The sequence below is a fragment of the Durio zibethinus genome, chromosome 4 (assembly GCF_047325235.1).
Source record: "Durio zibethinus cultivar Kanyao isolate XHJ-2024 chromosome 4, ASM4732523v1, whole genome shotgun sequence".
NCBI lineage: Eukaryota > Viridiplantae > Streptophyta > Magnoliopsida > Malvales > Malvaceae > Durio > Durio zibethinus.
Genome location: NC_143165.1, coordinates 35,863,463 through 35,881,913, shown reverse-complemented (window position 1 = coordinate 35,881,913; position 18,451 = coordinate 35,863,463). Strand labels below are relative to the sequence as shown.

Genomic DNA, 18,451 nt, shown 5'->3' with positions numbered 1-18,451 from the left:
TCCAATTAGGTTGGTGTGGCAGCATTAAATGAAGAAAGATGTCATTTGAACAAAAAAATTTTAAGGAGGAAGATAAAAAGATGTCTTCTCTCGTTTGCTCCAACACATAGTGCAATCTATGTTGATTATCTTATCTATGAAATTTCATATAAAGAACCATTGTGACTTTAATTTTTTACCTTTTTGCTTTCTTTACTCTCAATCTGACCTAAACTTTTTGATCTTAAAAGCTTTCTAACCTTTAAAGTTTTTTCACACCTTTTTCGATATGTATTCTTTAACCAAGTCTTCTAGTATGAGTTTTGAAAAGGCCGAGAGTTACTAGGTAGAACTTAGAAGAAGTCAGCTTAGGTAACAAGATGACAATTTGATTCCACCAATTATCGATGGCTGTAATTATGAAAGGATGGCCTACTAGTTCAATCTGATATCCAAGAAAAGGTAGTTACGAAATGAAGATAATGTTTAGGTAAGAAAAAAATGGGTCATAAACACAGAAAAGCTACGTGCTCAAATTGACTTCGACCTACAAAATCCATCACCTTTTTTTTATCTCTCAAGTTGGTCTATCTTTTACGGTCGACTACCTTTATTTTTGGTTATTCCTGCTTCTAGGGTTTAATCTCATCAATTTTTTTCTTTTTTTTCTCACCCCCTATCAATGTTCCTATTGTCACTTCTATTCCCCCTTAGTTATGTCTTGTTGAGATCTTTTCCTTTCATAAAAGGTTTCCATCTCATCTTTTTTCCTCTAAAATTAAGTTACTTTCAACCACTATTCCAACTTGGAGTCAAAGTTAGAGTCTTCTGATGATAAAGATTCTGATGAGAAAGGTTTTGAAGAGAAATAAGAGAAAAAGAGTAACTTGACTGAAAAAGTGATGGCAGAAAAGAAAACCTTATGGTGCAAGATAAACTGGTCAAAGTCCTTGTATATACTCTCTATGACTTATGCATGATCTTTAAGGATGTGATGAGCAAACTAAAAGATAGGGCAAATCTTGAAAACTTTCCTAACATGTGTTCAGCTCATCACATTTGTACTCTAGCTATAACTTTTTTTTTTAGTAAAGGATATAGTATAATAATGCCAAACTCCTTAGATAGAGTTATTGATAGACTGTAGCCATATTGGCTTTATGAGTATTAAATTCCTTCGTGGTTGGTCTGAGGTTTCTATTTCATCTTTTATTTGTTTCAATTTCTAATTCTTATATTTGATTATCATTTAGCGCAATCCTAACTTTATATGGTACATAGTTACCTTAAACATTCTTTGTCAGCATTTAAACATTCTTCCTTCTCTCACTCTATTCATGAAGTTTTTTTCTCTTAAAAAGCACCCCAATGATAGTAGGTGGTACTTTATAACAACTCAGCCCAATATGAAATTACTTGTCAGTTGTTCAAACTCAATAGAAAATTAAAAGTTGTTTTTTCTTTACCTCGAGAAGCAAAAAATAAAAATGATGAGCCCGAGGTCAAAGCTACTCTCAAAGTTAAGGCTTGAAAAATAAAGAGTATACTCGATGTTTTCGTAGATGCACTGGTGGCTCTTTCCCATCTTAGATCTATCAAATCGAAATAAAAGTTTAGATTATACCTATAAGGGAAAGTCATCATTGATGCCCATGAGCTGACTTCCCTAAAAGTAATAAACAAGATGAAGTATTGGGGTAGATTTAAGGTAACCTCATAGGATTTTATTTTAACTTGATTTTTATCTAATTATTAGCTCGATTTTACAGAGACAGCTAGCAAGGACAACTTTGATTTTCGATTATACTAGCACACCTTCAAGCCCAAAATGGGCTAAAAAAAATTTAGCTTAAGACCTCATATTGCGAAAAAGACAAAGTCATCAATACCTTATCGTATTGCTCTCTTACAGCTCAAAAAATAAAAGCTAGGACTGGCTGAGATTTATCCTTAACGTCAGCACTAACACTTTCTCCTCCTACCAAAAATCCATTAGTAGAGGCATTTTATTCCACCCTTAAAAACCTTAAAACTAGGGTATTAAGGCTAGCTCAAAGAAGATCTCTACCAGATTTGAGTACACTCATATTGATGACTTCATCACCAACCTGATCATGGCAAGGAGATTTATCAAAGTCGCGATCCCTTATCTTGGTAAGTATTAACTAACTTTAGCTTAATTTTATATATATTTTCATTTTGCTAAGTTTGAGGTTATTCTGCATAATCCAACAAAAATTTTTTGCTTAACCCCTAGACAACACTAGTGAAACCTTTCACCATGCTTACCTCGCGATGGCCCACCTGTTAGCTACCTTGGCTGAAAAGCGTAAAAGGAGCTCATATACGTTAGGTAATGTCTGATCTAGCCTCAGTATGTCTTATGAAAAAGAAGTAAGTAGAGGAGAAGAATTGACAAACTGATAATGAAGCTAGAAGCTATTTTGATTGACAAAATCTCAACTAACTTAATAAGGGAGCAAGCCAAGCTCAAACTCAATAATGCTCAGGCTGAGATAGTTAAGTTGAAGTCTGAGCTTGAGGATGAGGAAAAAGAGAAAGAAGACCTAAAAAAATGGTGATAGCTAAGTTGAGGTCCGAGCTTGAAGATGAGAAAAAAGAGAAAAAAGACTTGAAAAAATAGTGAAAAAGTTCAAGGCTTCTAATGAGTGCCTCAGATGAAGGTGGAGTTATCTAAGAAGAACATGCTAGGTGCCTTTCAGCTGGCCAAAGATAAGGTGTAATTTAAATTCTTTACCTTTAACCTCAACCTCTCTAATATTAATATCAACAATATCATGTTGATACCTTGTCTAAATTAACCCAAGAAGGATGAAAAAGAGGAAGTAGATGATGAAAATAAAGTCTTGAAGGCCGAATTTGAAAGTAGTTTTGGGGTCTGAACTAAGGTTGGCATCAGGTCGGGTTCGAGCTGGGTTTTGCTCGCCCCGAACCCAACCTGACTTAATGCTTTAATAAACCCGAACCTGACCCTACCTGAAAATTTTTTTATTTTTTCATACCCGAACCTGAATATGATCTGATACTATATAAATCATACCCGACTCGACCTGACTCGAAATTAATAAAATATTATTTTTTAAAATATAAAATATTATTTTTTAAATATAAATATTTTAAAATATCATTATATAAATATATAAATTAAAAATAAAAAATAATTAAAAATAATTTTTTATATAATATTGGGTCGGATTGAAACCCGTCGAGGATGGGTTGGATTGCTGTCCCTAGTTTGAACATGAGGTGGGAGGTTAAGGAAAGTGAGATTATCGCTGTTGCCTTTGTTGATGAAGATACTACTCACACTGCTCTACTACTGCTACTAATGTTATTGATGAATGATTCTTTTAACTTTGTATTTTTAATTTTTGTAAATTTTTTGTTAATGTACAAGGTTGATTTTTTGTAATGACCTCAAGTAGAGACGATCTGCTTAAAATTATTTATTGACAACAGTTAATGAATACAACTTCTTGTTCAGATCAATCTAAACTTTAGCTCAGCTCAACTTTATTATTGTAATTTTTTCTTCATTCATAAAGTTTTAGCATGATTAATCAAAAAAATTTAAGCTTGGTTAACTAAACTGAGGATTTATGTAATCCTTTGGATGAAATTAACTCAAGAATCCATCAAAGTTCTAGGTCAAATTTTATTAAATTGGTATATGTAAGCTCATTAAACATAGTTTGATTTCTGTATTTGAGTACAAATACAAGTGTGAGCTAGGTTTAGATCAAGTTACTGATAATAAACCCTTAAATTATCTATATTTTATATCCTTAGGACTACATCGCCATTCAGGTCCTGTAGTTTATAGGTCATATCATGGACTATCTTTTTAACAACATATAGTCTTTCCCAAGTTGAGCCTAATTTGTCACCGTCGTCATCTACTCTTGAGGCTTCTACTTTTTTTAAGTACCAGGTCATCCATCTCAATATGCTTACGTTAGACATTTTTATTGTAATAATTGGCCACCTTTTGCTAATAAGCTATTATTTGTGTTAAAGCTATGTCCTTTTATTTTTTGATGAGGTCAAGGTTGGCCTTGAGTGCTTTTTCATTTATTTTTTTTTCCTTAATTTAACTCTCAAGCTTGAAAAGTCGATCTTAATAGGTATCACAACTTCTATTTCAAATGTTAAAAAGAATGGGGTTTTGCTAGTAGGTATCTTCACGGTCATCTTTAGGGCCTATAACATTTTTGGTAGCTCATTGACCCACTTCCCCTTTATTACATTGAATATCTTCTTTAGATCTTCAACTATTGTCTTATTCATAGCTTTGACCTATCCATTAGACTGAGGATAGGCAATCAACATGAACCTTAGGTCGATGTGAAGGTTTAAATATTATTTCTTGAACCTCAGGTTTTCAAATTATTTGTCATTGTCTATCATTGTAGATCGAGGTAAATCAAATCTACAGAGTATGTCTTTTCACATAAATTTCTTGACTTAAGCCTTTATGGTGGTAGCCAAGGCTTTGGTTTTAAGCCATTTTGTGAAATAATCTATTACTACTAACCGAATCTCTTTTGACCTGTAGTCGAGGTGAATGATTCGAGAACATCTATTTTTCACTGCATCAAAGGCTATGGACTGATGATAATAGTAAGCTCAATCGAGGAAAGATATTACACATGAGTGAATCTCTGACACTTGTCACATTTCTTTACCAGTTCAGTTCCATCTCTTTTGATGGTAGGCCAACAATAGCCTTGCCTAAACATTTTATAGGCCAACAACTAAGGTTTGAGGTGGTATTCACATATTATTTTATGAATTTCTTATAAAACATAGTTTGCCTTTTTCTTGTCAACACATCTTAAGTAAGGTAAACTAAAAGATCTTCTATATAATTTTTTTCAATCATTGTGTACTAAAAGACCTCTCTCATCAATGCTTTAGCTCAATTTTTTTTCTCGGGTATGTTTTCGTGGTCAAGTATGCCTTGATTGGCATCATCTAAGTTTTTTTTTCTTTGTGATCTGTCCTCTTAGCTTATTTTCAGTGTTTTTACGTATTAGCTTTCTACCAAAATTTGGTCTGAGCTTTCTATTGTTATCCTAAAGCCAACTTAAATAAGGAGTCTTCTAGTGAATTCTCTAACCTTAGTATCTTTTTCACCTTGACTTTATTAAAACCAATGATCAAGGCTAGCACTTTGTTGAGATACTTTTAAATCTTATCTTTCTGAACTTTAAACTCTTCCTTTTTTTGATAGACCACTAGTTGGGAATCACTATACGTGGTTATATGCTGAACGTTTAGCTCAATTGTTAACTTTAAACTAGTTATCAATACCTCATATTTTACCTTATTGTTGGATGCCAAAACTTGAATCTTAAGGCATTTAAGCACTGTAGCCTTTTCGGGCTTATTAGAATAAAGTCAACTCTTTCGCTATGACTCATGACTGATCTATCAACATAGAGTTTTCAATATCTTTATCTGTGGTTTTCTTTTTTCCCTCGAACTGTCTTTAGGGGTATACCGAGGTAAGTTATACGATAAAGTTTGCTAGTACCTATAATTTTATGATCGACTTGGGTAATATGTGTAAGTCGAATCATTGAGCTCTATTGCCTATTTAATTAGCCTTCCTAAAATTTTAAGTTTTTGTAAGACCTATCACAGTGGCTGGTTGATCAATACGTGAATTGTGTAGGCTTGAAAATACAGCATGAGTTTCTTAGCTGAGGTAACAATGGCATAAGCCAATTTGTCTATGCCAGTGTAGTTAGTCTCTAGCCTTGTCAATACCTTACTTAAAAAATAGATTGGTCTTTGTTTTCTTTCTTCTTTTCAGATCAAGATTGAGTTGATGGCTTGGTCTGTGCTAGCTATGTATAGGTACATGATCTTATTGAGTCTTGGCTTGGATAAAATTGGTGAAAAAGATAAAAACTCTTTGAATCTTTCAAAAGCTTTTTAGCACTAAGGAGTTCATTTGAAGTCAGAGACATTCCTAAGGATTTTAAAAAATGGTTTTTTTTTTTATCTAGACATGAATCGGTTAAAGATGACTATTCTACCAACTAATCTTTGTACTTTTTTTACCAAGGTCGGTGTATTCATTTTTTGGATCATTGAACCTTTTTTAGGTTCACCTCTATCCCTTTTTTGTTGATCATATAATCGAAAAACTTACTCAACGTGACCCTAAAAGCATATTTATTCAATTTAAGTCTTACATCATACTTTTTCAAGGTGTTGAAGGTTTCTCTGAGGTTTCAGGTGCTCAATCGAACTTTTGTTCTTAATGATCATGTCATCTATGTATACTTCCATGTTATGATTGATTTGGTGTTTAAACACATTGTTTACTAGCCTTTGATAAGTAATCTCTGTATTTTTCAATCTAAAAGGCATTACTTTATAATAGTAAATGCTTTTTTCAATAAATAAGGACTATCTTTTCCTCACTATTTTCTTGTCTTTTGGTTTGATTATAACCAAAATAGGCATCCATAAAATTGAGCAGGCCATGTTCGGTACTATCATCCAATAGCTTATCTATATTAAGGAGAGAAAAACTATCTTTCAAGCAAGCTTTGTTCAAGTTAATAAAATCAATGCACATCCTTCAATTTTCATTATGCTTTTTGACCATGACTACGTTAGCTATTCATTTAGGGTAATAGATCTCCCTGATGAAGGCTGTTTATAATAATTTATCGACCTCCTCTTCGATAGCTTGTCATTTTTTTGGGGCAAAGATTTTTTTTTTGCCTAACTGATTTTACACTAGGATTAGTGTGCAACTTATGAACGATCATCTCAGTATCAATCCTAGGCATATCAAATGGTGTCTAAGCGAACAAGTCAACATTATCTTTCAAGAATTGAATTAACTGATCCTTATGTTGGAGTATAGCTTCGATTTGCATATATTTTCCAAGGATATTGTCCCAGAATAAAACTATTACAAGGTCATCAGCTGGTTCATGTTGATTTTCATTCAAGTTCGATCTTTGATCAATTATTTTTTTTTGTTCAATTAGATTGAAACCATTTTTTGCAAAAATAGATCTCAACATGATAATCAGTATACCATGGGTAACTTACTAAATATGTATATAGTGAAATTGGTATGTATTTTTCACTTCTAACTATATTTTGGCTAATGTATTAGCTCGATCCAAATGGAATATGGTTGTTGACACCAACTTAAAAGCTTTATCATGTTTGAAGTTACCTCAAAAAATTTAAAAAATATAACAAATGTTTTTTTTTGTTAGAGCTTAAGAGCTCAGAGTGACTTAAGAGCGCGTTTCTGTCAGGTCAGTCTTAAGTTTTATGTTCTCGCTGGTGATTTTTTACTTCTTGTCGATTTTTTATAATTGTTATTTTTTGTTTTTAACCTCAATTTCTGTGAAACTACCCATCTGCTTCCCAATCTTACCCTTTATCATTATAACGTAACACTGTCGTGCTGTGGACTGGTCTCTTCAAACCATTTCAACCCTATTGGGTTTTAAAAATTTTACTTTCAAATAGGGAGCTAAGCTTATAAGCAATATAATAGACTAGGTAGGTCAGCCTAATATCATATTATAAGCTGATGGGACATCTACCACTATGAATTCTATAATCGAAGTGATAGTCTTTGGTTCAACCCTCAAAGAGATTAAAAGCTTGATGGTTCCTTTTATTAGTACCTACTCATTCCTTAACTCCACAAGTGTTATAATGATCAGCTTTAACTAATCTTCACTAATTCTTATTTTTTTCATATAGCTATAGTACATGATGTCAGTTGAACTCCCATTATCAAATATGATTCTTTTGACTACATAGTTGTACACTAAGGTCGTGATTACTATAGATCATCGTGTAGGTGTTGGATTCTTTTAAGATCTTTCAAGCTAAATGAGATATGCTTATCTATTCAGTCTTTTTTTCTTTTTGTTGAGATGCCTATTATCATAACCATGTCTGGGTTAAACTTTCTCTTAGCGGAGGTAAAGCTACCTCTAGTGATCATATTAATCCCTTTAGCAATTAGCCTATTATTATTAGTTTAAACTTTTTCTTGAATCGGTTTATCTTTTCGAGCTTTCTTTCTTCCATATTTTACTATCTTTTTTTACCTCAGATGAGCCATCTTCAGTCTTGCTTGTAGTCTATTCTAAGTTAGTTTTATCTTATCTGTCCCACAAATCTCTTTAATTCAACTCTTTTTATCAAAGTTTTAATCTCATTTTTTAGGCCGATGCAATCTTTAATGTTATGACCTATATCTCTATGAAAGGCACATCTTTTACTCGAATCTTTCCTCATGTTCTGTCTCTATGGCTTTGGCCATTTGAAGTCAAGGTTTTTTTCAATTTGCATCAGAATTTTCTCTTGGGAGGTAATTAATGCAGTGTAACTTCTTTCTTTACTAGAACTTCTAGTCCTATGTTATTTTCTTCTTAGGGGGGATTGTAAAAATGCTTACTTTTCTTAAAATCAAAAAAGAAAGATGAGCCTCTTTCACTTTGGCCATCAAGAAAATAGGATGACCAAGCTACTGTAGCAAAACCAAGCTACGTTTTTCAGTGTAGTAGCTAGGCCTTTGCACATTAAAGCCTCATATGCCCTATGCATTATCCTGTTAGTTCTATAATGTTTCAAATGATCTAAAGGGTCAAAAGTACCATTGCAGGTTTCTAAGGTTAGCATTTTAAACCTTTTGGGAGGCATGACTTTACTGATTTCTTCAGTAAAAGGTGAGGTATCCAAGAACTTAAGCTCACCCTCAAAGGCCACTGTTTCATTTTTAGCTCTTTTTCTATGGCATGCATCTGAACATCTAAAACTATTCAATTAGGGTTTAGGGTTTATTTGTTTGGATTTTTGAGTCGTACCCTATGTTGAATTATGGCAAGGGTAATGGTAGGCTGGGGTGGTGTGGTGTGCTCCTTTTCTTTAGAGGCTAAACACGCTTTTGTCTCTTCATAGCTAGGTTGTTTGATAGTGGCTCCTTGGCCAAGAGTGATTAAGTCAGGCATTTTCAAAACTTGCGATAGGGTTATGGTTTGTAACATTTGCTTAAGAGCCTATATTCATTTAGTTAGGGCTTGGAATTGTTTCATGGTCGAACCTGCCTGTGGTTGGGTCGGTTGGACGAAATGGTGACTATGATGGGTTTCTGTTCCAGTCGAAAAGGCTATCTCTCCTTCCTCTAAGGTTTTCTTCCTTGGCAACATTACTTTATGCTCGGCTAATGAAAGAAAAGAGCCCCTACTTGATGCACCAAATATTGGTGTTGAGCTCCGACTTTATGGTATTCCTAGAAAGGCAAAAGAAAAAGGGTGGTTGAAGCAAAGATAGGGTGTGTTCCCTGCGTTTGCATTCTGATGCGCAAATCAGAAAGAATGATGTCAAAAAAAAAGTAGGAAAGAGAAAAAAAAGTAGAATGGACTTGCCTTAATGGTGCCTAGACCTTTATATTTATAGGTAAGCTATAGGAGACCATCAGGTGACAACAAGGACAATGCCAAGTTGATATGGCACTAAGCATGTCAAATCAACCCGACATGTCGAATCGACACAAATAATAAAAATATTCTTACTTATTTGTTGAAGGATTCCAAAATGAAAAAAAAAATCACTATATCCTTTTTACCATCAAATACTGCTAACAAATGTCATTTTAGAAATCATTGTGGGGTACCAAGGAGCATCAAATTATGATGTGAGACAGCCTACAAATTAAAATAATTAAGGCTATATATAGCTGAATAATTAAATTCTCTCTTTCATTGCACTAGATTTGGGCAAAAGTTGTCTTATAATAGACATTGAATTTGGACAAAATTTCTGATCCATTTTAGCCAATAAATGATAAATATTTGATCCACTAACATCTTCAAATTTGGACAAATTAAGTTGCTGAAGGAATGCCTGGCAATTGGCTCTGTATGAAGTTAAAGCCGAATAGCTTTGCTCTGAGTCCTGAATTTTTCCGATTGGATGCTTCTCAGAGTAGAAATAGATGCTTAAAAATGTAGCAGACAAAGCCATTTCAACTGAACAGGTTGTCCCACCTACTTGGTTGATGAATTCTTCTTCTCAAGGCTTTCTACCTAAGCATGACCCTCCTCCTTTGTCCGGGCTTGGGACCGGCTGTGCCAAAGGCTATAGAACTCTCTCTCAAGTCTCAATATGACACAGGCGGAGTTATCATGGGCATAGCCCTCATAATCGGTTTACCTCAGATTTAATTTAAGTTCAAGGTTTCAAGGATAAGAAAAAGGCTAGCAAGGAAGATGCACAAGCTAGCCAAGAAACCCAAGTGAAATTTTCAGGAAGGAAAATACCAGCCACCATGAAAAACCCAACTGCAGCGATAAGAGATCCAATAGTCTCAATAATACTTGCAGTCCTTGGGTAAGAACCTCTTAGGAAGATTCCACTAAAAGAAGCTGCAAAAGCTATGATCATAGAAATTTTGACAATGTCAAGAAGGAGAAGATGATGATCACCTCCTTGCCCCATGGAAGATGACAGAGCCAAGGCAACAACTACCTGGAATGTTAAACTCATAATTGTCCTACCAAGACTTACTGAAGGCCTCCTTGGTTGGTAGCTTTGTATTTCAATTTCAAAAGAATTGAAGTAAAGCAATCGTTGGGATCTCCAATGAGAAGCAGAGCAAAACCTCATTCTGGTAATGGAATTAGAACTTGGTTGAGCTGGCGATGTAGTAATTGGTAAAATAAGAGAATTAGACTCAGAACAAGGCCTAATTTGGGGTAGGATTATACCAATGTGATGAAATACCTGTCTGATTATGGATAGAATGGAAAAAGGTAGATCTGTTGGTCGCATGATCAAACCAAGACAGAACAGTTGTTATTTTGTGTGTGTGTGTGTGTGTGTGTGTGTGTGTGTGTTTTTTTTCTATACAAGGAAAAGAAAAGAGATCACCAGTGTTAATTCTTAGTGCTCTCTTGCAGTTTTAAAATTTTTTCTTTGTTTCTCATTTATAGAATGGTTTACTGCTTTTTGATATTTCTTTAGAAGTTTGGAGGAAACTGCTTCTTGACCAAGTGGAAATGAATAGTTATGTCCCAAAAGAAGAAGAAAAGAAAGGGAAAGAAGGATGCACTTTCGGTGGGTCAAAAAGCTAAAAGACTAGTTAATTCCTCTTTATTAATCCTTTACTTTTTGGTTTATTTCCTCGGTTGTTTCCCTGTTGTTTTCTAACTCATTTCCCAGAAGTTTCATAAAAGATATCAACCAATAAAAAATAAAGGAATATGTTTTGCATATAGACAACATTTTAGCTTTATAAAATTTATTTCTCATTCAATTTGATAAATTTCATAGAAACCGATAGCCTCATTTACATGGACTTCCTATCTTCAATCAATATAAATTGCACCACAAATCCATAATTTCTTTGCAATTTTCTATTTTATTTCTTGTGCCATTTCTTTGATTATCTCTCAATGATATCAACAAGTCATACATTTTACCCTCACCATGTACCAAGCATTGTCTTACTCAGCTACCTTTCAGGCATTCACAATTTGCATCATTTTTGCTTTCTCAGGTGCATTTTGTGCATTGATGATTCCCAAGAACCCTAGAATGGCAAAGCTTTGTGGGTGTTATTCCATAGCTTGAATGCCTTCAGCTTTGGGTTTACTCATTTGGAAAGTGTCTAGGGGAGATCCTGTTTAAACTATGTTTGCTAAATGCTGCCTTTCAAAACCCATTTGCTTTCATTGTTTGTTTGTGCCAAAGGGAAGCGAAACATGTTAAAAGACCCTTCATTTACGGAGAAGAAATAATAGAAGCAAATCGATCTTCCTTCGGCATTTGGCAGCAAAGATACTGCCACCCTGCTGCATTTATCTTCCATGATGATCAGATATCGAGGTTTTGCTCTAAGTCCTTGGAGAAGTAGCAGAACAAGAATGATTTTACTGTCAAACCAACATGTCTAAAAGGCAAAATCCTGGCAGTTTGAAACTGTTTCGTCCATATATGGTGGTCTATTGTGCTCTTGTTCTATTACCATAATTGTGAGGATTTTCTTTTGCAACACAATTGGCAAGGATATCACCCACCATCTAGTTTATCACTTAAATGCAATTAGGTTACAAAGGTTACAGGGACTAGAAATTCTGCTATAAAAACCCCAATACATGCCACACTTTGTATAATATCAGCTCATCCTCATCTACAGCACAAAATGCAGAGTATTAATCTAATTATTTTCGTCCCTCATTAGCTTTTCAAGACTATCTAGGAAAAAATGACCAAGGCTTCATTCGGCATAAAGGCATAATTTCTCTTCTTGTCATTTTGCTTGTAGTTTCTTGTTAGTAGTATAAAATGTATTTCTCTCTTTTAACATTTTTTTTATACAAAGAAAGTTGGTGTTTGAGGATAGAGAAACATTTCAATTATCATCTATCAGCATTGAGAAAAATCGGTTTAATGAAATATTTAAATGATGAAATTTTGTGATTTGATTTTTAGGTGTATCAAACTCAGTAGCACAATTTGAGGGCACAGAATATTGCTGTGATACAGATCGTGCATTCAAGTGTAAACATGAAGGCTTTTGTGACTCTAAATCTGGGAAATGCAGTTGCTTGTGCACGCAAGAGCAAGCCTCTAACATTGTAATGTCATAATCTTATATCAAGATGATATGAAGTTCTACTATAATATATATGTTAGAGAATTTAAACCCAAACTTGAGAGAAGCTTATTGTAGGATAAAACAGCAAGATCTTTATGTTAAAGCAGATAAAATCTCATAAGTTAGGTGCGAGTCTCCACAAATAAATATCAGAATAATCATCAGTCGGATGTAAACTAAGTTCTACGTCATCAGAGTCATCTCTAAAATTTTGCGAGAGCTAAATGCTACACGATAAGAGTTACCTCTAAAATTTCAACGTCTAATGTGATCTTATGATCTATATGTGTTTTGTATTGAGTTTGCCCAACATTTGATATGTGTTAAACTTGACGAGGATGTCAAGTTTTAATGAGCGAGTTTATAATGCCTTAATCTCACATCAAAATAATTTGAAATTTCACTATGATATATATATATATATATGTGTGTGTGTGTGTGTGCGCGCTGAAATTTAAATTAAAACTTAAGAAGTATTTTTTATGAGGTAAAATCATGAGATTTTTGAGTCAAAGTGAATAATATCTAGCAAGTTAGGTATAGATCTTAAAAATCATCCTACTTATTGATGATATTAATTGCAAACGCGATGCCGACTGTGCCAAAGTTTGCCCACTAGATTGCAAAATCAAGAACTATATCAATGGCACTTGTTTCTGTGAGTGTAGCTAGTGCTTGAAAAAATTGTTTCATCAATTAATCTTCAGAAATGAGGTCCTTCACCACTTTTATATGTTGGAAAAGAAATAACGAGTCAATAATAACAAATGTAATAGAGATTGTTGTGCTCAATTCCATAAGCATTTTCTTTCAATTACAAAGCGAAGTTTATATTTTCAATCATTGACCTGAAATATCTTGAAATATATAAAATTCAATTATAAAATGGCAAAGACTTAATAAAATGAATTCATAATTTAAGAAGTGACATCCATAATTCAATTATAAAATTCATGCGCTTATCTTTAAAAAAGTAACATCTAACATATCTAAAACTTAAATTGAACAGAAAAAATTTATGTTTATTCATAAAAGAAAATTCTATTTGCAGCTTAACTTTTGCACTTCACCACCATAAAAAAAATTCCATGTAATTGCAGCCCAATTCAAGCTGGACATGGAATGGATGAAAGTTCTATGTTCTTTTCATGTAATTGCAGTTTTATTACATAGTAATAGCCAGTTTCCTCGCGGCCAAAGCTTTAACAAACATTTTCAACAAACTTGAAAATTATTTCATCCCATTTAACATGAATTTCACTGGTTTTCATCACCTTCGGAAAAGAATGCATATTTTTCAAGGGTTATAAATTTATATATCTCTAATTTATCAAGAGAATTATTGTTGAATAACATTAGGGTTGGTAATTTAATTCGACTTTGTCGAATTTCAACGCAATCTTATAAGATAATTTTTTTAAATTGAATTTTGGATTGAGTTGGGGTGTTTTTTTTTTTTTTATAAGTTGGGATCAAATTGGGACGAGTTTGTTGAGTTTTAAGCAAACATGCTCCAATTAAGGGTGTAATCGATTGAGTTCGAATCAATACAGTATTAAGTTCGAGTTCGAACTCGATTCGAAATTTGATACTCAAAATTCAGCTCGAACTCAATCGAATTTTATTTTTTTAGCTCGAGTTCAAGCTCGACTCGATATAGAAATCAACCTACTCGAGCTCGCTTGATTATGTTTGATTAATAGGTAAAAATAAACTCGATTCTTATATTCGATAAAAACTCGATTATTTGTGCTCAAGCTTGACCTCATATGCGAGATATTTTATTAATTAAAATAATAAAAATATATTTAAATATAAAAACTCGATTAGGCTCATAAGCTAATCGAGTCAATATAAAATTACTTAAATTTGACTCTATCGATAAGTTTAACTACTCGAACTTGAACTCGACTCGATAATAATCAAGTCGAATTCGAGTTTTATTTGAATCAAACCTGAATAGTTTACAAGTATTAATATATCATTTACGTCTCTAGTCCCAATCCCGATACATATATATAAGATTCTTATTATTTATTTAATTTTATATTTATATATTTTGTATTTATTTAATTTTATATTTATATTAAAAAATAATATTTTATTAATTTTAAATCAATTACATTTTTATACATATGAAAGTCAAATTGAGTTAAATATAAAAAATAATATTTTAATATCAAATTAGATCATATTTGAGTATTTATTATAGAAAATCAAATCTGAGCCAACAAAAATCCATCCAACTCAATCCGTCGCTATCTGTAAATGAGATATTTAAAATTAAAAAAATTCCATGTCAGCAAAAGACAAGTGTCTGACGTGTGCTGGTGTTACAGGAGAAGTCAAAGTCTGTGGTGGGCCACACTTAACATATGCATGGCACAAGGTTTTCTTTGTCCCTAGTTTCAATTGTCACAATACCCCAACTTTTTTATCCAAATTACCATGTAGCTTATACATCTTTTTTCTCTTTTGGAAGACATAATTAAGGGCATTGTAGACATATAAAAAAATTACATCAGCAGTTCAGAAATTTTCAAATCAAAATTTTTAGGATAAAATTTTCTCAGTTTGATAAACATCTAACTCGTAAAGTTGTTACATGCGTGCATCCTTCAAAGACGTTCATGTTTTATACTTAAAAAGCAAACCGGGAAGCTATCATACATTTGTGTGAGTCTGTCTCTGCAGCCATGGCCTCATTGTCAAAATTCCATGCACTATCATTTCCCATTGTTGTTCTCATCCTTTTGACCAGTACCCCACTCGCATTTGCGCAGTGCGAAGCAGAATCAATGCACGGATGCCATGACAAAGCAGAGGCTAAGAAGCTAAAGATCATTGCAATTGTTTCAATTCTGGTGGCTAGCATGATTGGTGTGTGCTCACCATTGTTTTCTCGTCTGGTGCCAGCACTTAGACCCGACAAGGATTTGTTCTTGGTGGTGAAGGCATTTTCTTCCGGTGTTATTCTAGCAACTGGGTACATGCACGTGTTACCGGACGCTTTCAATGACTTGACATCCGATTGTTTGCCTGAAGATCCATGGAGGAAGTTCCCTTTCACGACTTTTGTGGCAATGCTATCGGCTTTAGTGGCACTCATTGTGGACTCGTTTGCCAATGGTATGTACAAGAAACGTTCTGCTAAAGCTCTAGTGGCTAATAATGATGAGATGCTGGAAAACGGGAATACCCAAATAGAGAATTTCGGACATGGACATGGCCATGCAACTGAGAAGATAATAAGTAACGATGGCCAGGACGACAAAGAATCACAAGTGTTAAGGCATCGTGTTATTGCTCAGGTACGTATGTTCTTGAATCTTCAGGTTGAGAGTAAAAATGAAGAGCACCCAAATTTTATCATCTAAAAGGAAAGTTAGCAGTGATTAATTTTCATGGACTTGCAATAGTTAATGAGAATTTAGGTTCACTGCATTTATAGAAGCTTGTTGGTGAGTTTTTTAATTTTATTAGAAGTAAATAGCCCGAATGGTTCACCCACCTCTTTTAGGAGAAGGATTTCTCGCAAAGCTGAGATTCTAGTTTTAGCACTTGCATTTCCTCGTTTGGGCGACCTACTTTGTACTAAAAAATTGCTTTTGCAATCTTATTATCAATCCATTTATATGGCATTAATTAGTAAATCAATGTATCTGATCTAGAATTAATTTGGTCTATGGAGTTATCTTTATATTCTTTACATCATCATGCAAGCAGTCACCATATATATTTTCTAAATGCAGGTGTTAGAGTTGGGCATTATTGTTCATTCAGTGGTTATTGGTCTTGCAATGGGAACTTCTGACAATCCATGCACCATAAGACCATTAGTTGCTGCCATTTGCTTCCATCAATTGTTTGAGGGAATGGGACTTGGAGGGTGCATACTGCAGGTGAGGATTCAATCTCCTTTCATTGTTCTGTTTAAATCTATGTAGTTTTTTTCCCTTTTTTTTTTTTAATCTTTTACTGTTGAGAGTACATGTTAGCACTAATGAACAATATTCTTTCAGGCCGAATATAGGCTGAAGACAAAAGCAATCATGGCGTTCTTCTTTGCAACCACAACCCCATTTGGAATTGTTCTAGGAATTGGTTTGTCAAGTGTATATAGTGAGACCAGCCCAACTGAACTCATTGTGGTAGGAATACTAAATGCTTGCTCAGCAGGGTTGCTGAATTATATGGCTATGGTAGAACTCTTAGCTGCTGAATTTATGGGGCCTAAGCTTCAAGCAAATATGAAGCTCCAGGCTTGGGCATATATTGCAGTGTTCCTTGGTTCTGGAGTTATGGCATTGATGGCAAAATGGGCTTAGTGAATTAATCTTTCATGCACTCAATCTATCTTTTTTTCTTTTTTTTTTTTTTTAAGTTTGTGTTCAACACATGAGCTTTGTCAACCAATAGTTTTGCTACAGGTTAATTTTTTTAGGGGCATTGTGTTAGAAAGTTAATCTTATGTTCTAAATTAGAAGTGCTCAATTTGTTTCTTTTTCTTTTTTGTTTCATAATAGGAGGCTTGTTATCTTATTTTCCAACAAGTGTAATATTTTACAACAAGAAAATAAAAAAAATTATTTCATGTATAATTTTTTATTGAATGGTAAAGGATTTTTAAGCTTCCCTTAGTGTGTGTATATATATATATATATATATATATATATATATATATATATATATATATATATTTTATAACGAATTCATAAAAATTAATTTCTTACAATTTTTCAATATATTCAAACTTAACCAATCAAAAAAGAGCACCTTTTTTTTTTTTTACCATTTAAGCCATTGATACCTACAATTCTTTTTAATACAAAAATTTTGCCTCAATCTATGAATTTCATAACAATTATATATTAAAGTTGATTTTAAGATATAAATAATCATATCATTTTCAAAGACATTTTTGTAGAATAAAATCACTTTCGAGTTAAAACAAACCGTAGGTTCCTATACAACCCATTCAACAAAATTTTATCTTTCTATATCATCTATATATAAAAGTATGATATTCAAAAATATTAACATTAATCGATCTAAATATCTTTATAAATTTTTAAATTAATAAATTTATTCTTAAATATATAATTTTTATCAATTTATTTAAGTTTAGTTTAAATAAACTAAAACTAAAAATAGAGTTTATGCAAAATTAAATTACTTAAAATTCTAAAATTTTAATTTCAAAAATGTAAAAGTGATTGGCTAAAATATTTTTAGTAAATATTTTTATAAATTTTAATTTAAATAAATTTTTTATTATTAATTTTTTTTTAATAATTAGATTAAAAAAGTGTTAAAAATGACTAACTAAAATACCCTTCATAAAATTTTAATTTAAAAAATGTTACCAGTGATTAAAATACCATTAGTAATTTTTTTATAAACTTTAATTTAAATGACTTTTCTTATTATTAGACTCTTTTTTATAAATAGAATGTTTTTTCACATTAAATGAAAATAAAAATAGAACGAGATTGAAGTTTAGTATGCATAAGAATAAAATAATTATATGAAATTTGTTTATTAATTGTTATAAAAACAATTGTATATGTTGTTTATATTGATAAATAAATTTATTAAAAATAATCATAATTAAGTCATTGAAGCATATTTGTTTTTTTTCTATTTTTTTCTTTTCAAAATTTTAATATATTAACAATATATGTATATTAATAATTTTATTATTTATATGTTTTATGAGTTGACCATTTGATCATTAATAATATAATTAAATCTTTTTAGTCCCTTTAAATAATTTTTTAACATATAATTCTTACA

The 18,451-nt window shown here is 32.5% G+C and overlaps 1 protein-coding gene across 1 annotated transcript; it reads left to right on the top strand.

Moving 5' to 3' along the window:
- Positions 1-15,351: 15,351 nt before the first annotated feature.
- LOC111288254 (zinc transporter 7-like) lies at positions 15,352-17,199 on the top strand. The gene is made up of 3 exons (XM_022879069.2): positions 15,352-15,966; positions 16,408-16,557; positions 16,678-17,199. Exons 1-3 carry the CDS (start codon positions 15,352-15,354, stop codon positions 16,981-16,983), a joined length of 1,071 nt encoding a protein of 356 aa, XP_022734804.2. The 3' UTR covers positions 16,984-17,199.
- Positions 17,200-18,451: the final 1,252 nt, after the last annotated feature.